Source organism: Monopterus albus, unplaced genomic scaffold (assembly GCF_001952655.1).
Source record: "Monopterus albus unplaced genomic scaffold, M_albus_1.0 scaffold5.1, whole genome shotgun sequence".
Classification (NCBI taxonomy): domain Eukaryota; kingdom Metazoa; phylum Chordata; class Actinopteri; order Synbranchiformes; family Synbranchidae; genus Monopterus; species Monopterus albus.
Genome location: NW_018127885.1, coordinates 352,892 through 371,292, shown reverse-complemented (window position 1 = coordinate 371,292; position 18,401 = coordinate 352,892). Strand labels below are relative to the sequence as shown.

Sequence of the window (18,401 nt, the reverse complement as noted above, 5' to 3'; positions counted from 1 at the left end):
TTGATGGGTTGCCGTAAAGGCTAGCTAACTAATGAGCCGAGTTACTTAGCTGGTAAGTAAACAGATTTGACTCAACACGTTTCAGAGGATCTGTAGTTTAACGTTAGCTAGCTAGCTAGCTAGCTAGCAGAGCTAGCGTAGCACGACAGCATGGGAGATGGCAGTATTACTCCCAGGCTCGGCAGCATGAGGGCGTTGCTTGGTATAGTTGCCGGAGCTGGAGCTTCCTACGGGATATATAAACTTATCAGCGGGGGGAGTTTAAAGAGAAACAAGAAGAGTCCCAACAGTGAAAATTCTAGTGTCAAGAGCAGTCAACCTAGTGAAGCTGTCCTAAAGCCGGGGAGCCTCTTGGCCAAAGTGTCTGGGCTAGATGTTGTCTGTCCCCGACCTGTGGATGTTGCGTCAGGTAAGCACCATAGAGCTCAACAAAGCTGAACAGTAGTCAGGTCAAATAGCTCATGTCTGAACTTCTCTGACTGTTCCAGCAAAGTGAAAGTGTCAAGATAATTTCTCAAAATGTCCTGTATGGTAACACTTTGTGAAAGCACTCATAGTAATATGGTCACACACATGATACTGAGACTTTGATAAACATTCATATGAAGTCATTTTGACCATCATCAATAACTACTTACAGCTGGGCTGTAGCCAGTCTTCTCTGTTGCAAACACAAAACATTATTACACTGCATATCTTGCTCCATAGGTGACATTACTCACCAGTCTCCTGGCAACCTGGAGCCACAGCACCTGAAAATGCTGCTGTCATGTCTGCAGACCAATCCGTCTGACAGATGTCAGATCCTACTTACTCTTGGAAATGCTGCTGCCTTCACTGTGAACCAGGTACGGTCAAAGCATGTTTATGTTTTATGTTTGCTGAGCTATGTTTTATGTTTATATACAGTACAACCTTCTACAAGTGAGATTAGTGCTGGTTTCTCTCTTGCCAAACAAGACCTCAAATTTATCTAGTAAATTGCTTAGTTAAAAGCCTATGTAGCTGTTGTATTTTGTCAGTTATCTCACTATATATAACTTGTCACACTGTATTTCTTGGCAGTAATTTAATGTCTTTTTTCTGCTCTATTGAATCCTCAGAATTTAATACGGGAATTTGAAGGGATTCATATCATAGCTGGTTTCCTTTCTGATCCTGCAGCAGAGGTTAGAGTACAGACTCTGAACGCTTTAAATAATCTGTGCATGAACATCCCAAACCAGGAACAAATAAAGGTATGTTACTGTATACACAACGATTACGATGTAGTCTGTATCTGATTATGAATAGCATCCCTCTGCTTTTATTTTTTTGCTTATGTATTCATGTTAGCTTTTTTTATTTTTTGGAGAAGACATGTTTCATTAAAAATCTTATCTTGCTTTGTAGGTTTATGTGCCACAAGTGCTGGAACTGATTGAGATGTCACCAGTGAATTCTGACCTTCAACTTGGTGCTCTCAGGCTATTGACAAACCTTTCAGTCACAGACAAACATCAACACTTGCTGAAAGACTCAGTTACACTTTTACTGTCTCTGCTTGTTGTGAGCAGCGAAGCATTACAGGTAACTTTTCAGATTGCCCTTGTGTTGGCATCTTTTGCATTTTCTAAAGGCTGATTGCTGAAAGCTATGAAAGTTGTTTTAAACAATTCTTAAATCATTATTGGAAATATTATTATGAATACCTCTCTGAGATATTTTTTAAAAATAGTTGTTTTTTTTGGGAACCAGTTAAGGCCAGTATGGCTATGAATGCAATCCACTAGTGAAGCTCTTCTTATGTTTTGTTTCAGGTTCAAGCTTTGAAAGTCCTTGTGAATTTGTCATCTAATCCTGATATGATAGATGACATTGTTCAAGCTCAGGTAAGAATAAATGGACATCAGGGGTAGTTTTCATGTGATTATAATATACATCAAGTAAGTTAATGTGACTCCTGTGTTAAGAGGACATCAAAACAAACAGAGGTCAGATGTTCTGTAGTCAAACGGTTGTGACAGAGTTCCAAACTTCATTGTAAACCCCACAGGCATCGTTAGACCCCTTTTACTGGGGCACACACCCCATTATTGATCTGCTGGGCCCCAGTATAATCACACATTTGAATATTAACAAACTCCTATTTTTGGCAGTGGATTAATTAGATTGATAATAATGGAAAAAGAATTGATTTGTTGTTCTAATCCAGAATGTCAAAGCTGAGGTGCAGTGGTCACATATATGCATGTCATGCATGCGGTAGCTGGTGCACTGCAGCATTTATTGGCATGCAAAACAAAAGATAAGAAGGGACTGAGGTATGTGGTGGGGACTAAATTAAGTTTTTGAATAATATTGATGATAATATTGATATTTTGGCTCAAACATTATTGACTCCTGTAGATGGCTGTTAGAAAATTCTTTAGAGGAGGCCATGACAGGGAAGAAGTTTGGAGAGGTGAGGGTGAGAGAGGGAAGGCCTGGCTGTACAGTGCCTTGCGAAAGTATTCGGCCCCCTTGAACTTTGCGACCTTTTGCTACATTTCAGGCTTCAAACATAAAGATATAAAACTGTAATTTTTTGTGAAGAATCAACAACAAGTGGGACACAATCATGAAGTGGAACGAAATTTATTGGATATTTCAAACTTTTTTAACAAATAAAAAACTGAAAAATTGGGCGTGCAAAATTATTCAGCCCCCTTAAGTTAATACTTTGTAGCGCCACCTTTTGCTGCGATTACAGCTGTAAGTCACTTGGGGTATGTCTCTATCAGTTTTGCACATCGAGAGACTGAAATTTTTGCCCATGCCTCCTTGCAAAACAGCTCGAGCTCAGTGAGGTTGGATGGAGAGCATTTGTGAACAGCAGTTTTCAGTTCTTTCCACAGATTCTCGAGTGGATTCAGGTCTGGACTTTGACTTGGCCATTCTAACACCTGGATATGTTTATTTGGGAACCATTCCATTGTAGATTTTGCTTTATGTTTTGGATCATTGTCTTGTTGGAAGACAAATCTCCATCCCAGTCTCAGGTCTTTTGCAGACTCCATCAGGTTTCCTTCCAGAATGGTCCTGTATTTGGCTCCATCCATCTTCCCATCAATTTTAACCACCTTCCCTGTCCCTGCTGAAGAAAAGCAGGCCCAAACCAGGATGCTGCCACCACCATGTTTGACAATGGGGATGGTGTGTTCAGGGTGATGAGCTGTGTTGCTTTTACGCCAAACATAACGTTTTGCATTGTTGCCAAAAAGTTCGATGTTGGTTTCATCTGACCAGAGCACCTTCTTCCACATGTTTGGTGTGTCTCCCAGGTGGCTTGTGGCAAACTTTAAACGACACTTTTTATGGATATCTTTAAGAAATGGCTTTCTTCTTGCCACTCTTCCATAAAGGCCAGATTTGTGCAGTATACGACTGATTGTTGTCCTATGGACAGAGTCTCCCACCTCAGCTGTAGATCTCTGCAGTTCATCCAGAGTGATCATGGGCCTCTTGGCTGCATCTCTGATCAGTCTTCTCCTTGTATGAGCTGAAAGTTTAGAGGGACGGCCAGGTCTTGGTAGATTTGCAGTGGTCTGATACTCCTTCCATTTCAATATTATCGCTTGCACAGTGCTCCTTGGGATGTTTAAAGCTTGGGAAATCTTTTTGTATCCAAATCCGGCTTTAAACTTCTCCACAACAGTATCTCGGACCTGCCTGGTGTGTTCCTTGTTCTTCATGATGCTCTCTGCGCTTTAAACAGACCTCTGAGACTATCACAGTGCAGGTGCATTTATACGGAGACTTGATTACACACAGGTGGATTCTATTTATCATCATTAGTCATTTAGGTCAACATTGGATCATTCAGAGATCCTCACTGAACTTCTGGAGAGAGTTTGCTGCACTGAAAGTAAAGGGGCTGAATAATTTTGCACGCCCAATTTTTCAGTTTTTTATTTGTTAGAAAAGTTTGAAATATCCAATAAATTTCGTTCCACTTCATGATTGTGTCCCACTTGTTGTTGATTCTTCACAAAAAATTACAGTTTTATATCTTTATGTTTGAAGCCTGAAATGTGGCAAAAGGTCGCAAAGTTCAAGGGGGCCGAATACTTTCGCAATAATCTAACGTTACTTTAGGTAGCTAGTGTGTAACCAGGTGCAGATGTTGAATGTGAAGTAAAATACAGCTCTGTACATCAGCTCCTATTATCAGTTGGACTACACTGTTTGTTTATTGGTGTACTACATGCAGCCATCACAGCACAGTACAGTTTTGAAGTAACTAGAGCATCAATATGTTGTGGTCTTATGAGTTACAAAAAAAATAATGATTGTGTTTTTCTTTAAATTAATTATTTTTTGATTGATTAATTTGTTATGAAAGTTTAAATTTGACAAATCAAACTGGGGCTTCTTGACAGTCAATTTAGTTGTTACTGAAATGTGCAATACAGGGCCAGACTTTTATGCCATAAAAACATAGATTAATAATTCTACATTTTTATCTTTACTAGTGGGCTAAGTATTGAAAGTTCATAACACATTTCATTCATGCAGTAAACATTCAAGAAAAAAAAATTGTGTGATTTCGGTAATTGGGGGCCTTATGTCAGCAGCGCCCCTGGTAAATCCTCATTTTAATGTCATTCTTTTATGGTTCTTGCTTCAGGCACCAGCTTCTGTTGTCCTGCTGTTTGATGCACGAACAGCCCCTACAGTGCTTTTGCGACTGTTAACGTTTGCAGGGAACTTAAAGGCCTGGAGGCCCTCGGCCCAGGTGGCTGGTGAACTGAGGCAGAAGCAGGATTGCCTCTTCCGAGTCATGTTAGATGAATCCTCACAGCTTCACAGCAGACTGGTTCAGCTGCTTTCACACCCTGATGGGGAGATTCAGGCCCAGGTGGCTCGTATCTTGACATAGACCTCCCTCTCCGCACTCCTATTCCATCCACAGCTTTTGCTTCCACACACTTTCCCAAAGCCGTCACCCTTCATGTTAAATTACAACTCTGTTGACATCAGCTTTACAAAAGAGCAGGCTGTGTATCCTCCTGTGGATACTCAGCTTACACTCTGACATTCTCATTTTCCCTAGATCAATATTATTACCACACATAACTAAATGATCTATTCCACCTCCGCCAGCCACTCTTCCCTGATTCCCAGTTACTTACTACAATGAATTGGTGAGCAATGAGCGAGCAGGAAGCAGGAAACACCACATGTTCAGTAGAGTGTAAAAACAGGCCACCTCTTCCTGTTGTCTTATTGCCAAGAGTTTTCTTCTCATTGCCAGAGACTTTCTACAGTGTCCTTTCATTTCAGAATGTCACCTAATTTCTCTGAAGATATTTCCAAGGTGAAATTTTTGAACCCAAACCCACTGCCAACATTTTTTAGAGATTATGTTTGTACAACCCAACTTATTTCCCCTTCAGTGGTTCAGAGAGACACTTAACTGGAGAGGATTCATGCTGTACACCTCAGCATGCCTTGGAGGTGTGAATGAATGGACGTACCGCAGCTCTAGTTCTTGCTAATGTATCAACATGTTGGATTTAAAAGTCATACCCTTATTCTAATGAAAGTAAGAATTGTTATTTATGTATTTAATTTGATAAGGTGCATTGTAATTTTAGACGAGCCAAAGTGAGGTTATCCTATGGGGAGGGTGCCCCCACCTTCTGTGATTCTCTGACAAGAGGGGTTCAGTGCATCAGGAAGAAGTTCAAACACTGCCTCCTCCATTAAGAGCGAAGCACTGCAGAGAGATAGTTCAGGTGTTTGGGATACTTTTGATTTCTCAGCTGATCTACAGCCACCTGCAAATTCTTCAGGGAGGGGCTGGAGGAAGTTGCTGCAGAAAAGGATGTCTGGCTGGTTTATGACTAGCACAACAGTCAGGCACATATGCAGCCTAAAAATAAGTGTAGGAGTGGTTGACCCTGGACAAAAGAGCCTGCAGTAATGATAATAATTGTATGATTGCTGTATGCACTGTAAAAATGTTATGCATAAAATGTCTGATGAATGATAACAGTGACTGAATGTTAAATAGAAGACTTGTTATGCTTATTTATGCACTGATAACAGAATAAGACAGACGTACATGTTGTCTGGAGGACTGGATCTATGGCCCATCTACTAACCTGTTAATTAAACCCTATTTAGAGAAAAGAGTATGAGTGTAGGTGCATACCTGTAATATGCATGAAAATGTGGCAATTAAATGAGAATAAGATTTTTAATGCAAGGATTTTATGGCAGGGGCCAGTTTCAGTTCATAGAAATGCTGCATATTTTTGAGATTTGGTCACTGGCTTTACTTAACCCAGATCCCAAATCTCTCTCAGGTAGTTTACCAGACTCAGCAAAAGTCTGATGTACTTGTGACCTAAATTATCACATATATTTAATGAAGGACGTTTGTCTATAAAATGAGAAATTAGTTTGTGTGTTTCAATGGCTCAATAAATACCCTATGAACTATGCACCTCTTTATTTCTTATGTTACCACAACTTTATTCAGCTGGAATCCTTCACTGTGGTTAGACAACAGGCTCAGCTGCCATTTTACAATCACCAGAAAAACCATGAATCGCGTTTGTGTCAAGGCTGTTTCTACAACATTTAGTATATAACTACATGTTTTATTTTTACATTAAAAATAGTTTCTCATTTTTCAATTCAGTGTTAATGCTTTATGTTCTGTTTAACGTTTACGGCGCACATTGAATTGATATGTCGTATTTACCCTACAGATAAACCTGAAAGATGTATTTGAACAACAACCTTTAAAAAAATGAGGCTGATTTCGCCCTTACGATGATGCCTTTAGGTCTTTGTCTCACCCACTCCCTCCTCCCCGGGCGACACACAGTCTCCTCCCCCTCTGAACGAACTTGATGGCCATCTCTGGATCATCTTGTTCTCCATCAGAGTCGCACCGCGGATCGGGGATTGCGCACAGACAGGCGATCGTTCACAACGCAGCGCACGGATCAGGAAAGGGACGGGAGAGGGGACACATGTTATCGGATTAGCCGTATCAGCTATGAACATCCACAGTGTGAAGTCGAAGTAAACGGAGCTCTCGCACCATAAACGCGTCGAGGATGAGCGGGCTTGCAGTGGCCACAGGGTCGGCTTCTTGCCGTTTCGTCCACTATTTTGTTGTGTGTGGAGTGGACACGGAGACGGGCCTGGAGCCGGACGATGGAGCAGGTAGATGGTCAACAAAACGTAGAAGAAACGAGCCTACACCTAAAACTACGACAATATATATTTCATGCCATTGTGTTAATCATCTTCCAATCACAGCCTTACTTGTGCTCGTGTGACATCCAGTCAAATATGTTTAAATGTCTCTCTTCCTTTCAAAGCCTTGCTGAAGACGTACCTGCGAGGAGCCTTTGTAGCGTCGCCTACTATATTTTGACCAATACATTTTTATTTTTTTGCAAACAGAATATTCTGTTTGCCATTTCTGAACATTGCTGAAATGTGTTTTTTTTTTTTAGGTAGACAATAGAACACAAATCCGAAGAGAATGATCATAGAATAATAATTAGGTCATTCCAGTCTTTGTTTTTATTGTATTTTTGCTGTACTATTTATTGTATATGTATTTATTTTCAAGACCTTATTTTAAGCCAGTTGACACAGTAGCTTTGTTGGTTTCTGCAAGTCATCCCCTGCTACACCTGTCTGAGGAGCATAGTGGAGAAAGGGCAAGGACAAGAGCATCCTATCTGTCCAGTAAAGCTGGAGCACCGGGGGAAGATTGCACTGTTCTGTAATTCACAAAGCAGTGATAATCTCTCTGTCATTATGTTATTTCTCTTGTGTCAGACAGAGGCATCTGTACTTGTCTCACCAAAGGCAGAAAGGTGCTGGTGGAAGTTAAAAGAAATGGATGCTGTAATGTCGGTGGATGTGGGGGTTGCTACGGTGATGACAGCTGCAGTGATGCTGTTTTGTGTCAGGGGCTCACAATGATTTATTCATGGTGGATAGCCCTGGTAGAAATAAAAATACCAGGTGGTGTTTCTTATACACTGAGTGGTTGACGCTCAGCTCGCTGAGGTGAGGGCAGACTCTCCCAGGAGCCCTGTGTGACATCTGCACATGTTCTACTGTGTGTGTGTGCCTGTGTCTTTGTGAGGAAACAAAACCATGCAGGTGTGCTGAATACCAACACCTTGAATGTTACTTCCAGGTTTGATTTGGGGGAGCGCTAACAATAGTCACACCCTGTATTCTCCCTGTGTGCTGTGTAGAGCAGTTCCTCAGAGGAAAGGTGGCCATAACCAGACATGCCATGCTTTGTATTCAGCCACGAGTCTTTTGAATAATAGCACTACGTCAGACAATTAAAATGTATATTAAGATCATGGTAGAGCTTATAGCTCTGCTGCAGATGATTTAGTGCTTTAACTGACCAGCAAGGACTGTGATATCTGGCTCCCTGCAGCAAGTGACAGCACCGCTGGATGGTATATCTGAGTTGTCTCAGTGTGTTTATGTAACAGCAGGTCCTCTAGACCTGCAGCAGCATGGGGCTCTGCTCCTTTCAGTAGATCTCCATCTGTCTATGGTTCCATACATGAACTGCAGTCAAGCAAGATATTTTATTCTTACATGAACACCAGCCTGAGTGTTTAGATGAGGTTATGCAATACCTCTATTGTGTATGTGTGTGTAATTAGTGACACAGAGACAATCGCCTCTTGTTGGCTACTCAATAGATGCCATTGTGTGTTCTGCAGCCTAATCAGATTTCTCATTGTCTGTTGGAATGCTGACTGGCCGAGGCTTTAGCGCCCGTTCAGGTCAGATGACTGCCACAGAGGGATGACATCAGTGCAGGCTGAGGACTCCCTGTTTGCTATAATGTTGAACCAATTGTAAAGAGATATTATACACTTGATGTACACGTGCTGTATGCGTGCAGAAAATTCAGAGTGAGTTATTTTATTTTTAGGCACTCAACACATTTTATTCTTTATTGTAACAGATTAGTCCAGCAACATATCTCTATCTGTGTCCTTGTCTGGGGATGGGGAAACCTGTAATTCAAAAACAAAGTGACCTCAAATGTTTGAAAAGTCAGTGCCAGCTGACATTTACTGTCTTTTCTTTTATATGTGATCTCATCTCATTTAATGATGTGAGGAGGGTAGGGGTAATTTAGCCGCTGAATATGACAGATGTCTACCTTTTTTGGCCGTTCAGTGGTTCCTGATGAAGTGCTCCAGTTTTAGGGATGTAAGGTCATTTGTGGCCATACGTTTTTAAGAAGAATTTAAAAAAAATCTTGGAATAAATATGAAACATAAAGTTTCTTTTGTTCAAAAACATTAACAATATTGATGTTAAAGTTACAGTGAATATTAGAGCTGAAACAATAAGATAAATAGAGAGAGAAAGATCATCTGCAACTATTTTATTTATCATGTAATCATTTAATTCTTTTTAAAAAACATTAACACTACTCCCAGCATTTCATTTGTAAGGATATGCTGATTTTCTTTATCTTATAGTGTGACAACCAGCATATCACAACCCATCACAGTCTATCACACTGTGATAGAAAACTGAATATAGTTGGGTTTTTGACAAACAAGTGATCTGAGGACATTATCTTGGATTTTAGACATTATGTTTCAGGAAATTTTAATGGACATTTTGTCACTATTTTCTGACAATTTATTGACCAAACATTTAATTAATAAGAAACTCATTAGCTGATGTATTCCTTGGCTCATACATGTTTCCTAGTGTGTGTGTAAGGTGGTAAGACAAGGAAACATGCTAATTAGAGCCCCACTGAAACAGACATTCATTCAAACACTAAAACAAACCTTCCCCTTACTCTCTTCTGTTTGAACGTGTTTTGTGCCAGCTCTTTGGTGGGATCTCGTTTCAGGAGGAGTGTGCGTTTGAATCAGGTCAGCTGATGAAGCTCGGGGTGATGTAACCGCTGATGAGTTTTGTCTGATGGCTATCTTTTGAGGTCACAGCGGAAGTGGCTACCATGGCAACTGGGGAACCTTCTGCAAGGCTCAATTTTGCCTCTCAGCACCAGCGCCAGCCAACTTGTATTGTTAAAGAACATTGACACCCCCTCTTGTGATTTCGATCCATTAGCCTGTGTGTCCCACATACCAGCCTGACTCAGTTTAATGTGAAGTGCTGCTTTTATGGACTCTGCCTGTGGCACAGTTTCCTCTCTCGCAGTCCTGTGCGTCATCAGGCAGGTGAGGTAGATGGTCCTAATGTTGAGTGAGTGCGTCAAAGCTGGCAACTGAGGAAAAACTGTTGGTTTGCTATTGCAGGTGATTGTTGTTCTTGCAATGTGGTGATGTCAAGCAGAGCTGAACATGAACTCTGAGAAGACATAGTGGATTAGTAAAATGGTGAATACAGCGAAGAGCACTGCTCAAGGGCATCCCCTCGGAAAGTGGATGAATAATGACAGCACTTCATTCACTACTGTCAGTCCCTTACACACGGTTTATTTCTACTGCCTGCTCTCTTTTTCAGCAGCCCCTCTTCATCCACTCAGCTCTCACACAGGCAGCACTCTGTACATAACTGGAGCTAAAAGCTGACACTGAAGACAGGAGTAACTTGAGATAGACAAGGCATTGCATCAAATACATGGACTGTGAATGTAGGAATTCACTGTCGATTCAATCCTTTCATGTAAATGTAGCTGTTATAGATAAATCTCACACCCTTTCCTGCTGCACAGTGTCAGATGAGGTGGTGTTTTACCGCTTTTCTAGTCTATCTTTAAGGTAATGAGTTGAGTTACATAACCCTTGGACAGGTTTTTCCTTTTTGCTGCAGAATAGTTGTTGACAGCAGATGACTTTTTATTTTAGCCCGTGCCAGACAAGGTCTGAGCCTTTTTATAAAGCAAAGCTCCTGCCACTTTGTTTTGACTTTTCCATCTTGTTCTGAATTTTGTTTCAGCAGAGAGGATGGTCAGGGATTGTTCTGACTGTATCTGTCTGTCTTTCAGGTGAAAGCTTTGAGCAGAGCCCCATACGACGATCATTCAAGTCCAAGGTTCTGGTGCACTACCCTGAAAACACAGACAGGAACCCCTTCAATAGAGATGCTGTCAACATGGTGAGTTTGGATACACATAACTGCTCCTCACTTCCCAGAGATGCTCCATTATATTACGTTATTTATTTATGGCCTCATTAAAATGCAGGAAATTACTGAATGCGTTTTAATGTAATTTTATTGGGTTTTCAGATCTGGAAACAACTATGACATAATATAAAACAAATTGTCAAGGGGTACTCAGTCATATAGAGTATAAACATTTTCGTACCACATTATTGCATATTTAACCATTATGTTTTGTTGGTCACGTAATATTTTCCAGTTTCCATATTTTCTTTTAACTGTGAAAAATTATTAGCAACCAACCAATTTCACTAACTTAGCCAGCAAATAAGATTTACAGTCTTGCAGACAGTCTTAGTTTCTGTCGGAATTTCACTAACTTAGCCAGCAAATAAGACTTACAGTCTTACAGACAGTCTTAGTTTCTGTTGGGTGTTTGTGTCTTTCTTATACAGCCTACTCAATATTTCCTTGGTAAATTACAGCACAGATGAATGGAAGAGCCTATCCCACAATGGTTTTTATATAGAAACATGTATAGTTTTTATGTACAGTATTAGTTACTGTGGTCATTACTTAGGGTTATATTTAGGTTGTCACTTTATTGTAAACCCTCTTCTCTTCATTCTTATCCACTTACGTTCAGCTCTGTATGCCAAGAGGTCTGTCCTTCCGCACTCAGGCTGACAGACGTGATCCTCAGTTTCACTCGTTTACCATTTGTTGTGATGATGGTACACGCTCCTACGGCTTTGTTCACACCTTCTATGAGGAGGTGACCAGTGCTCAGATCATCACTGCCATGCAGACTCTGTATCAGATGCACCACGTGGAGCACCACTCCTCCTCATCGGCCTCCTCTCCCTCTTCATCATCTTCATCTGCCTCCTCCCCCTCCACCTCCAGCATGGACTCGATTATGAGCAGCTTGGATGAGTCAGATGCTGAGTCCCTGGCCGGGGTTTCCAGCTGCCTTGGCTGTGTGGGCTCCTTTGATTCAACGCGGGACACCCTGTACGTGTCCAAAGCCCTCTGCCTCCTGACGCCGCTCCCTTTCCTTCAAGCTTCACGCCAGTTCCTGTCTCAGCTGCACCAGGCTGTGACGTCATACACAGCTCCACCGCTTCCCCTAGAGAGCTACATCCACAACATCCTGTATGAGGTGCCCTTGCCTCCACCTGGCAAGTCGCTGAGGTTCCACGGGGTACAGGGACCCATCATGTGCCAGCGGCCTGGGCCAGGTGAGCTGCCACTAGGAGAGTATCCTCTCGGAGAGGCGTTCTCCCTGCTGGGCGTGGACAATATGGTACAACTACTTACCTGTGCACTTCTGGAGACACAAGTCCTGCTTTACTCTCAAGGTAAGCACCCTGTTCACACACACAGGTGACACTCCAACAGCAAATGTGCTGGTTAACTAAAGCAGGTCATTGTCAAAGTAAGCAGAACAGAAAGATTATCATTGATATTGAGACATTGGCTTTAAATTGTTACTTAAGAACACATAGGTTTGATAAGCATATTGAGCAGCACTTCAATTGATGAAACTGTTTTTGCAGAATTTAGCAAATAAAATATTAAAAGCTAGTAAAGCATTAAAAGCCCCCACAAAATTTGAAACTGAAAAGCACAGAGGAATTACACAAGACATAACAACAAATAAAACCATTTCTTCCCACACTAAGCCACATGTTACATAGAGTAACAACATAAGAGGTGGGTTTTATGGTTAAATAGTGGAGGGAAACTGACACAATAACTTTAATAACTGTGGGGCATTGACTGGCATGTGCATTGAGCATGTAGTTAGTCTGCAAGCACTTTAATTAAAATGCTGTTACATGAAAAATGTGGCATTCCTTAAAAATTAGGTCTTCCCTCGGTACTTACTGGCGATTAATTCATGCCGATAATCCGTTTCTCTCTCACGCGGTCTCAGACTACCAGCGTTTGATGACGGTGGCAGAGGGCGTCACCACCTTGCTGTTTCCGTTCCAGTGGCAACACATCTACCTGCCCATTGTTTCTGCACCATTACATCACCTCCTGGATGCCCCTGTACCATTCCTGATGGGGATCCAGCACAGGGATGGAGCTCAGCGATCCTCTCTCCACTTACCACATGAGGTACAGTGTTAAACAAGGAGCTACAGTGTAAAATTCTCCTGTAGTTTCCTATGTGAATGAGCCTGTCAGAACACAGATTGTTTTGTTGAACCGAAACATTTCTGAAGTCATTTACTAACCCCCTCCATTTTGCTTGCATGACAATTTACCCTCTGCCTCTAGGCCAGTGAACTGAGACAAGACATTTCCTCAGAGCTGCCCCTACTTTAAATTCAGTTTTGCATCCGAGATGACTTTATGCTGCATGAATATCTCACTAAGACCTCTTTGAAGTTGCTCTGCCCCAGAAAAGAGGCAGTAGACAGGCAGGCTAGGGGGGATGAAAGTAAAAACACAGGACATGAAAGATCCAGAATAATGACACTTGCTAAATAATGAATGAGAATTAGGGTTTGTCACTTATTTTGTTGAGCTCTGTGATTCAAAGGAAATGTTTTAATCATACACATATGATTGGTTGTAAATGACCAGAATAGCAATAAAATCACAGTTTGGTTTAGGTGATCTAAAAATCACTTAAGCAATCCTCCTTACTATTAATATGCAGTAACAACCCAGAACATGTATTGTGATGATAGGAATTGATCCAGAGAAGAATTGTGAAGCAGAACATTAGATAATAAATTGAAAATAATGTTTGTTTGAGATCAAATCTCAATTTTCTTCTTTCTATCAAAGACATAACAAAAAAAAGCCACTGACTAAGTGAAGAAGTGAAGGCATTAACTATGAGGATGAAGCAGCCAGAGTAAGAGCATGTCTGCCTCTGTACACTCAACAGAACATCTCTTGTTCCCCTGAGGCCATAACCTGACTGCCTGAGGTCACTGTTGAAGGTTGTGTTGCTGCTGACTGTGCTGTGCTCTGCTGATGCTTACAGGGGGAGGTTTTAGAAATCAGGGCATATTCTCACCAAGGTCTGTTATTTATTGCTCAGCCGCTTCATGGGCAGTTTTTTTGCAAAGGTTTCTCATTTGTTTGCTGATGTGAAATCCTAATATTGCAGGTTTTCCCAGTCTCTCCCGTTGCAGAGATAACGGTAATCGTTAGATAATCCTTCACATGCCAGTGTCCCAGTAGGGCTTATCACAGTGAAATAAATTCATTAATGAAATATAAATCTTCATCTCTGATCTTAATTTCATGCTAAAACCCATTTTGCCTGCATGAGATGAGTCAGTAACTGGTTATTATGATTATTTTTGTCTCATTCACAGGCCAACCTGTGTTTCGTGGACATCGACAACCATTGTGTTGAAGCCCCCGAGGATCTTCCTGTGTTTCCAGACCAGACCGAGCTCATCCAGGAACTGAGTGAAGTTCTGCTGCGGTTTGGGCTCCCACCCCAGGGCGGTGTGACCGCTAAGCCCACCACCAACACCCCTCCCCTGAGCAGCCTGGTGCTGGAGGATCTGATGGAGGACAGAAGGAACGGGAACCTCGGAGGCGAGGAGCTGGCGGTGCTGGAGAGGCTGCAGGCTCTGACGCAAAGGTGCGGAGAAGGGAAAATGTCAGACAGTGGGAAAAAACTGGAACACGTGTTCGAAGAGGAGGAGGAAGAGCTGAAGGCTGCGAAGCTGAACATTCAGCTAAGGGAGGTGTTTGCTGGACGTTTTGCTGCCATGTTTGGCAGGTACGAGGATTTTATCATCCACAGCGCTCTAGATTTAGACTCCTGGTTGAGCAATCGTGAGGGGATGTTCAGCTTTGACAAGGTACTTGAACAGATGTTGGCGAACAAAGTTTGTGATGTTCACATATATTAAAATTGCTTTTCTTTGTACTTGTGTGATAACAAAAACCCTGCTGATGTTGAACTCACGGTTTCAATGTTTCAGGGTTCCTTCCTCTCAGTTCAACCCGTGACCCACTTGCACTTCCTGTCCCGGTTTTTGGAGACCTCCATGTTTTCTTCTTTTGTGGATGTGAAAGTGATATCTCACTGGGCAGATAGGGAGCCACTGCAGCAGCTGTTTGACAACCGTCTGGAGAGAGAACGACTGTATGACACAGACAGGGAGAACTCCAGTAACTGCCGCTACAGGAAATGCACCACAGTCTTTGAGTCAGGTATTATCAAAAGAGGATGAAATAAAGTACTAGGATATGCAGTCTGTTGCAGGATAAAGATAATATAAATACTGTATTCCTGCAAGCTCAAATACAAGGAAAATGATGTACCAGAAAACATGTTCAAGCATTTCTGGTCTCACCAGGAAAGACTTAATTTAACTTTACTTTGCTGTCATAGATTTTCATGTAAATTTTACTGATGTGCAAGTTTACTATCTCTGGTGGTGATAAATACACGATTGAAGGAGCTCATTTTAAGAAGCTCTACAATTTGATGACAACCTTCAACAAACCAAGAACAGTTTCACAGGTTTTCTTTTAGGGTTTAGTGATAGATTGAAACCCCAACTGGTTGTTTGAGCTGAATGATGCAATTAAAGGAGATAGCAGACTTTGCTGAGGAATCTGCAAATCTGTTGCCATCTGTCCTTTTGTTTGGGTTTATTTTGATTATGTTGCTTAGCCTTCCTTCAACCACTGTTTTTGTATTTAATGGGACTTCTGTGCCAGAACATTATCTGTGTATGTTGTGACTGATATTTCTCAAATTAAAGTGAATATCAAATAATGTGATAAATAAATAAAAACACAAAAGGAGAGGATAAAATATGATATGAAGAAGAAAATGTGCAGGAGTGAATTAAACCATGCAGTATAGTGAGGGAGTGAGCATTATATAGGCAGAAGGCAGAGCTTTGTGTCCTATGAAAATGGTTTTAAACCTTCTGCTTGGGAGTCCTGCTAACCTCACTGCAGAAAATGCACTACTCATATCAGTATGTCTGTATCAGACACATTTAGACTTGTGTTTATTTGTCTATTTTGTCTCATGCTGTATCTTTCTGTGAGTCTCCTTGCAACTAAACAAACAAGTACTCAAGCAGTTCATGTAAGAGGTCAATTAACACTACACACGAGTCCTCTCTGATGTCTTCATCATCACTTTCATGACTCACTTTGCCTTGTTTTATCTACAGTAGAGACCTCTGTTTGAGCTTAACCACTGTGTCTGGGTTTGTCTCTGCAGCCCAGGCCATCGAGCGCAGACTGCTGAAGGCTGACCACACAGCCATACACCCCCACCTGCTGGACATGAGAATCGGCCAGGGTCGTCATCATCCCGGATACTTTCCTAAACTGCAGGCCGATGTGCTTTCACAGGCACATAACACCCAGAAGTGAGCCTCGGTTTTCAGCTGTTAGTGAGAAAACATTAAAACAACTGTTCCCAACCAAGGCCTTGTATCCAAGGCCCACGGTCTGTACTTATGCATTTTCCAGTGGATACTTTACAAAGAGCAGCTCAACTAATTTGAAAAAAAAAATTGTGAGTTTGTGATTACAGCAATACATCGTCATACTTTAGAAGACAAATAAGCATCCAATCCAACAACAATATTTCACTAATGCCTTTTTTCTTCAGGATCAAGCTCAGTAAACTTTGAAGATATGTCAAATCTATTGAAACCCTACTGAGTCAGCAGAGCTTAAGCTAGAATGTGATCATGGCGGCGAGTCTGTAGCATTATTTGTTGTCTCACAGTAGCAGGTTTTCCCTGGATCACCAGATTCAGGTTATTACTTGGATTCAGATCAAACTGTGGTGTGTGGTAGATCTTAGAAGTTGCACACTCTTGAAATGGTGCATTTTATTTTATCTTATCTGTTTGGACAGGTGGTCCAGTCGTGTGACAGCATCACGTAAGACTGACTGCAAGAGATCAACAGTGACTGATCACTCGGGACAGGACAGTGAACAGAGACAGGTAACTTTCATGGGTAAAAAGACATCGACACAGTCTTAGAGGCTTCATGTCTGATTTATCTCTTTTTATTAATTAAACAGAAGCAACCATTTGTGAGGAAGAACCTCCGTCAATCTAAGCTGCTTGACCCGTTGCCTCAGGCCGTCACACAGACGCACAGAGAGTTTGTAGATGGGTTGCTTAGTGAGTGTCGTCTGAAGGTGAGAGCTCTCCGTGCATGGTTACACTGATTTCTTAAATAATCCTAGAAGGTCAGTGTCACAAAATGTTCTCTGGCTTTTTAGACCAAACGGATGTTGATGGAAAGGATTGGGAAGGAGAGTGTGGAACTGGGACAGGGAGAAGCCAACATCACAGGCCTGCAGGAAAACACGCTCATCCATGGTCTGTGTGACCTACTGGAGAGAACGTGGGGCCATGGTCTGCAGCTGAAACAGGTCAGACACACACATCATTCATTTAACGTGTCCTGTCAGCTCAGATGACCTGCAAACACATCTGCAATTATCTGTCCTCGTATAAACAAATTTACATGCACATGAGCACTGTTGACAAGTGTGTTTATTCTGAGCAGGGGAAGTCTGCTCTTTGGTCCCATTTGCTTCACTACCAGGCGGCCCAGGAGAAGACGGAGGCACCAGCTGAGTCTCCAGGTCAGAGCTTGACACTGCTGTTTTGTTTTTCTTGTGTAAATTGCTGAGCCAAGAGTCATCTGATCACTGGTGTTGCACTTACTTGCTTAGGGTTGACCGGTTCGGAACAGAGAACATTTGATGATGGTGCTCTACTACTGAGAGGATCCTTAATACATGATATGAGGTAATATGAGCAAGGCTGCTTTGATATTGAAAAGAGTATCTGTGTCACAGAAGCTGAATATAACATGACAGGTTCTATCTGTGTTTATGGCCTTTGTTTTATTAAACATGTCTGAGCTACATGCTGCTTCGTTTCCTCTTTCAAATAGCAGATACTGTATTTTGGGTGAGGTTAGCATGAAGAATATCATGGATGAAATACCCAGAAGAGTCATGAAATACAGTGTTACAGAAGAAGCTGTCAAGCCTGTTTCTGACTGCTCATGTGAGTCTATTTGCTGTTCCTCCAGGTTTATCCAGGCCATGAGTGAAGGTCTGTCTGAGGTGGGTCAGGCCCGGGCCTGGATCCATCTGGCTCTGGAGAAGAAAATGCTTTCCCAACACCTCAAAGAACTGCTTACAAACCAGGAGCTGCTCAGGTCAGAATTATTTATTACCCTGTTGGAAAATTTTATTGGTAGCAAGTCCCATGATTTTGACTGACTCTTTTCCC

General features: G+C 41.7%; 2 protein-coding genes across 2 annotated transcripts in view; both read left to right on the top strand.

Moving 5' to 3' along the window:
* Nucleotides 1-127: 127 nt before the first annotated feature.
* Nucleotides 128-6,462, top strand: armc10 (armadillo repeat containing 10). The gene is made up of 6 exons (XM_020614141.1): nucleotides 128-409; nucleotides 709-848; nucleotides 1,104-1,238; nucleotides 1,393-1,569; nucleotides 1,800-1,871; nucleotides 4,649-6,462. Exons 1-6 carry the CDS (start codon nucleotides 151-153, stop codon nucleotides 4,898-4,900), a joined length of 1,035 nt encoding a protein of 344 aa, XP_020469797.1. The 5' UTR covers nucleotides 128-150; the 3' UTR covers nucleotides 4,901-6,462.
* A 413-nt stretch (nucleotides 6,463-6,875) lies between these two features.
* LOC109968124 (DENN domain-containing protein 5B-like) overlaps nucleotides 6,876-18,401 on the top strand; it is an 18,319-nt gene continuing 6,793 nt past the window's right edge. The window contains exons 1-13 of the mRNA XM_020614180.1: nucleotides 6,876-7,203; nucleotides 11,009-11,118; nucleotides 11,771-12,485; nucleotides 13,064-13,251; nucleotides 14,469-14,966; nucleotides 15,090-15,321; nucleotides 16,352-16,502; nucleotides 17,000-17,090; nucleotides 17,171-17,290; nucleotides 17,375-17,527; nucleotides 17,665-17,743; nucleotides 17,834-17,909; nucleotides 18,199-18,330. Coding sequence (XP_020469836.1) covers nucleotides 7,095-7,203; nucleotides 11,009-11,118; nucleotides 11,771-12,485; nucleotides 13,064-13,251; nucleotides 14,469-14,966; nucleotides 15,090-15,321; nucleotides 16,352-16,502; nucleotides 17,000-17,090; nucleotides 17,171-17,290; nucleotides 17,375-17,527; nucleotides 17,665-17,743; nucleotides 17,834-17,909; nucleotides 18,199-18,330 — 2,654 coding nt within the window. The 5' untranslated portion in view covers nucleotides 6,876-7,094. The remainder of the gene's footprint in view (nucleotides 7,204-11,008; nucleotides 11,119-11,770; nucleotides 12,486-13,063; nucleotides 13,252-14,468; nucleotides 14,967-15,089; nucleotides 15,322-16,351; nucleotides 16,503-16,999; nucleotides 17,091-17,170; nucleotides 17,291-17,374; nucleotides 17,528-17,664; nucleotides 17,744-17,833; nucleotides 17,910-18,198; nucleotides 18,331-18,401) is intronic.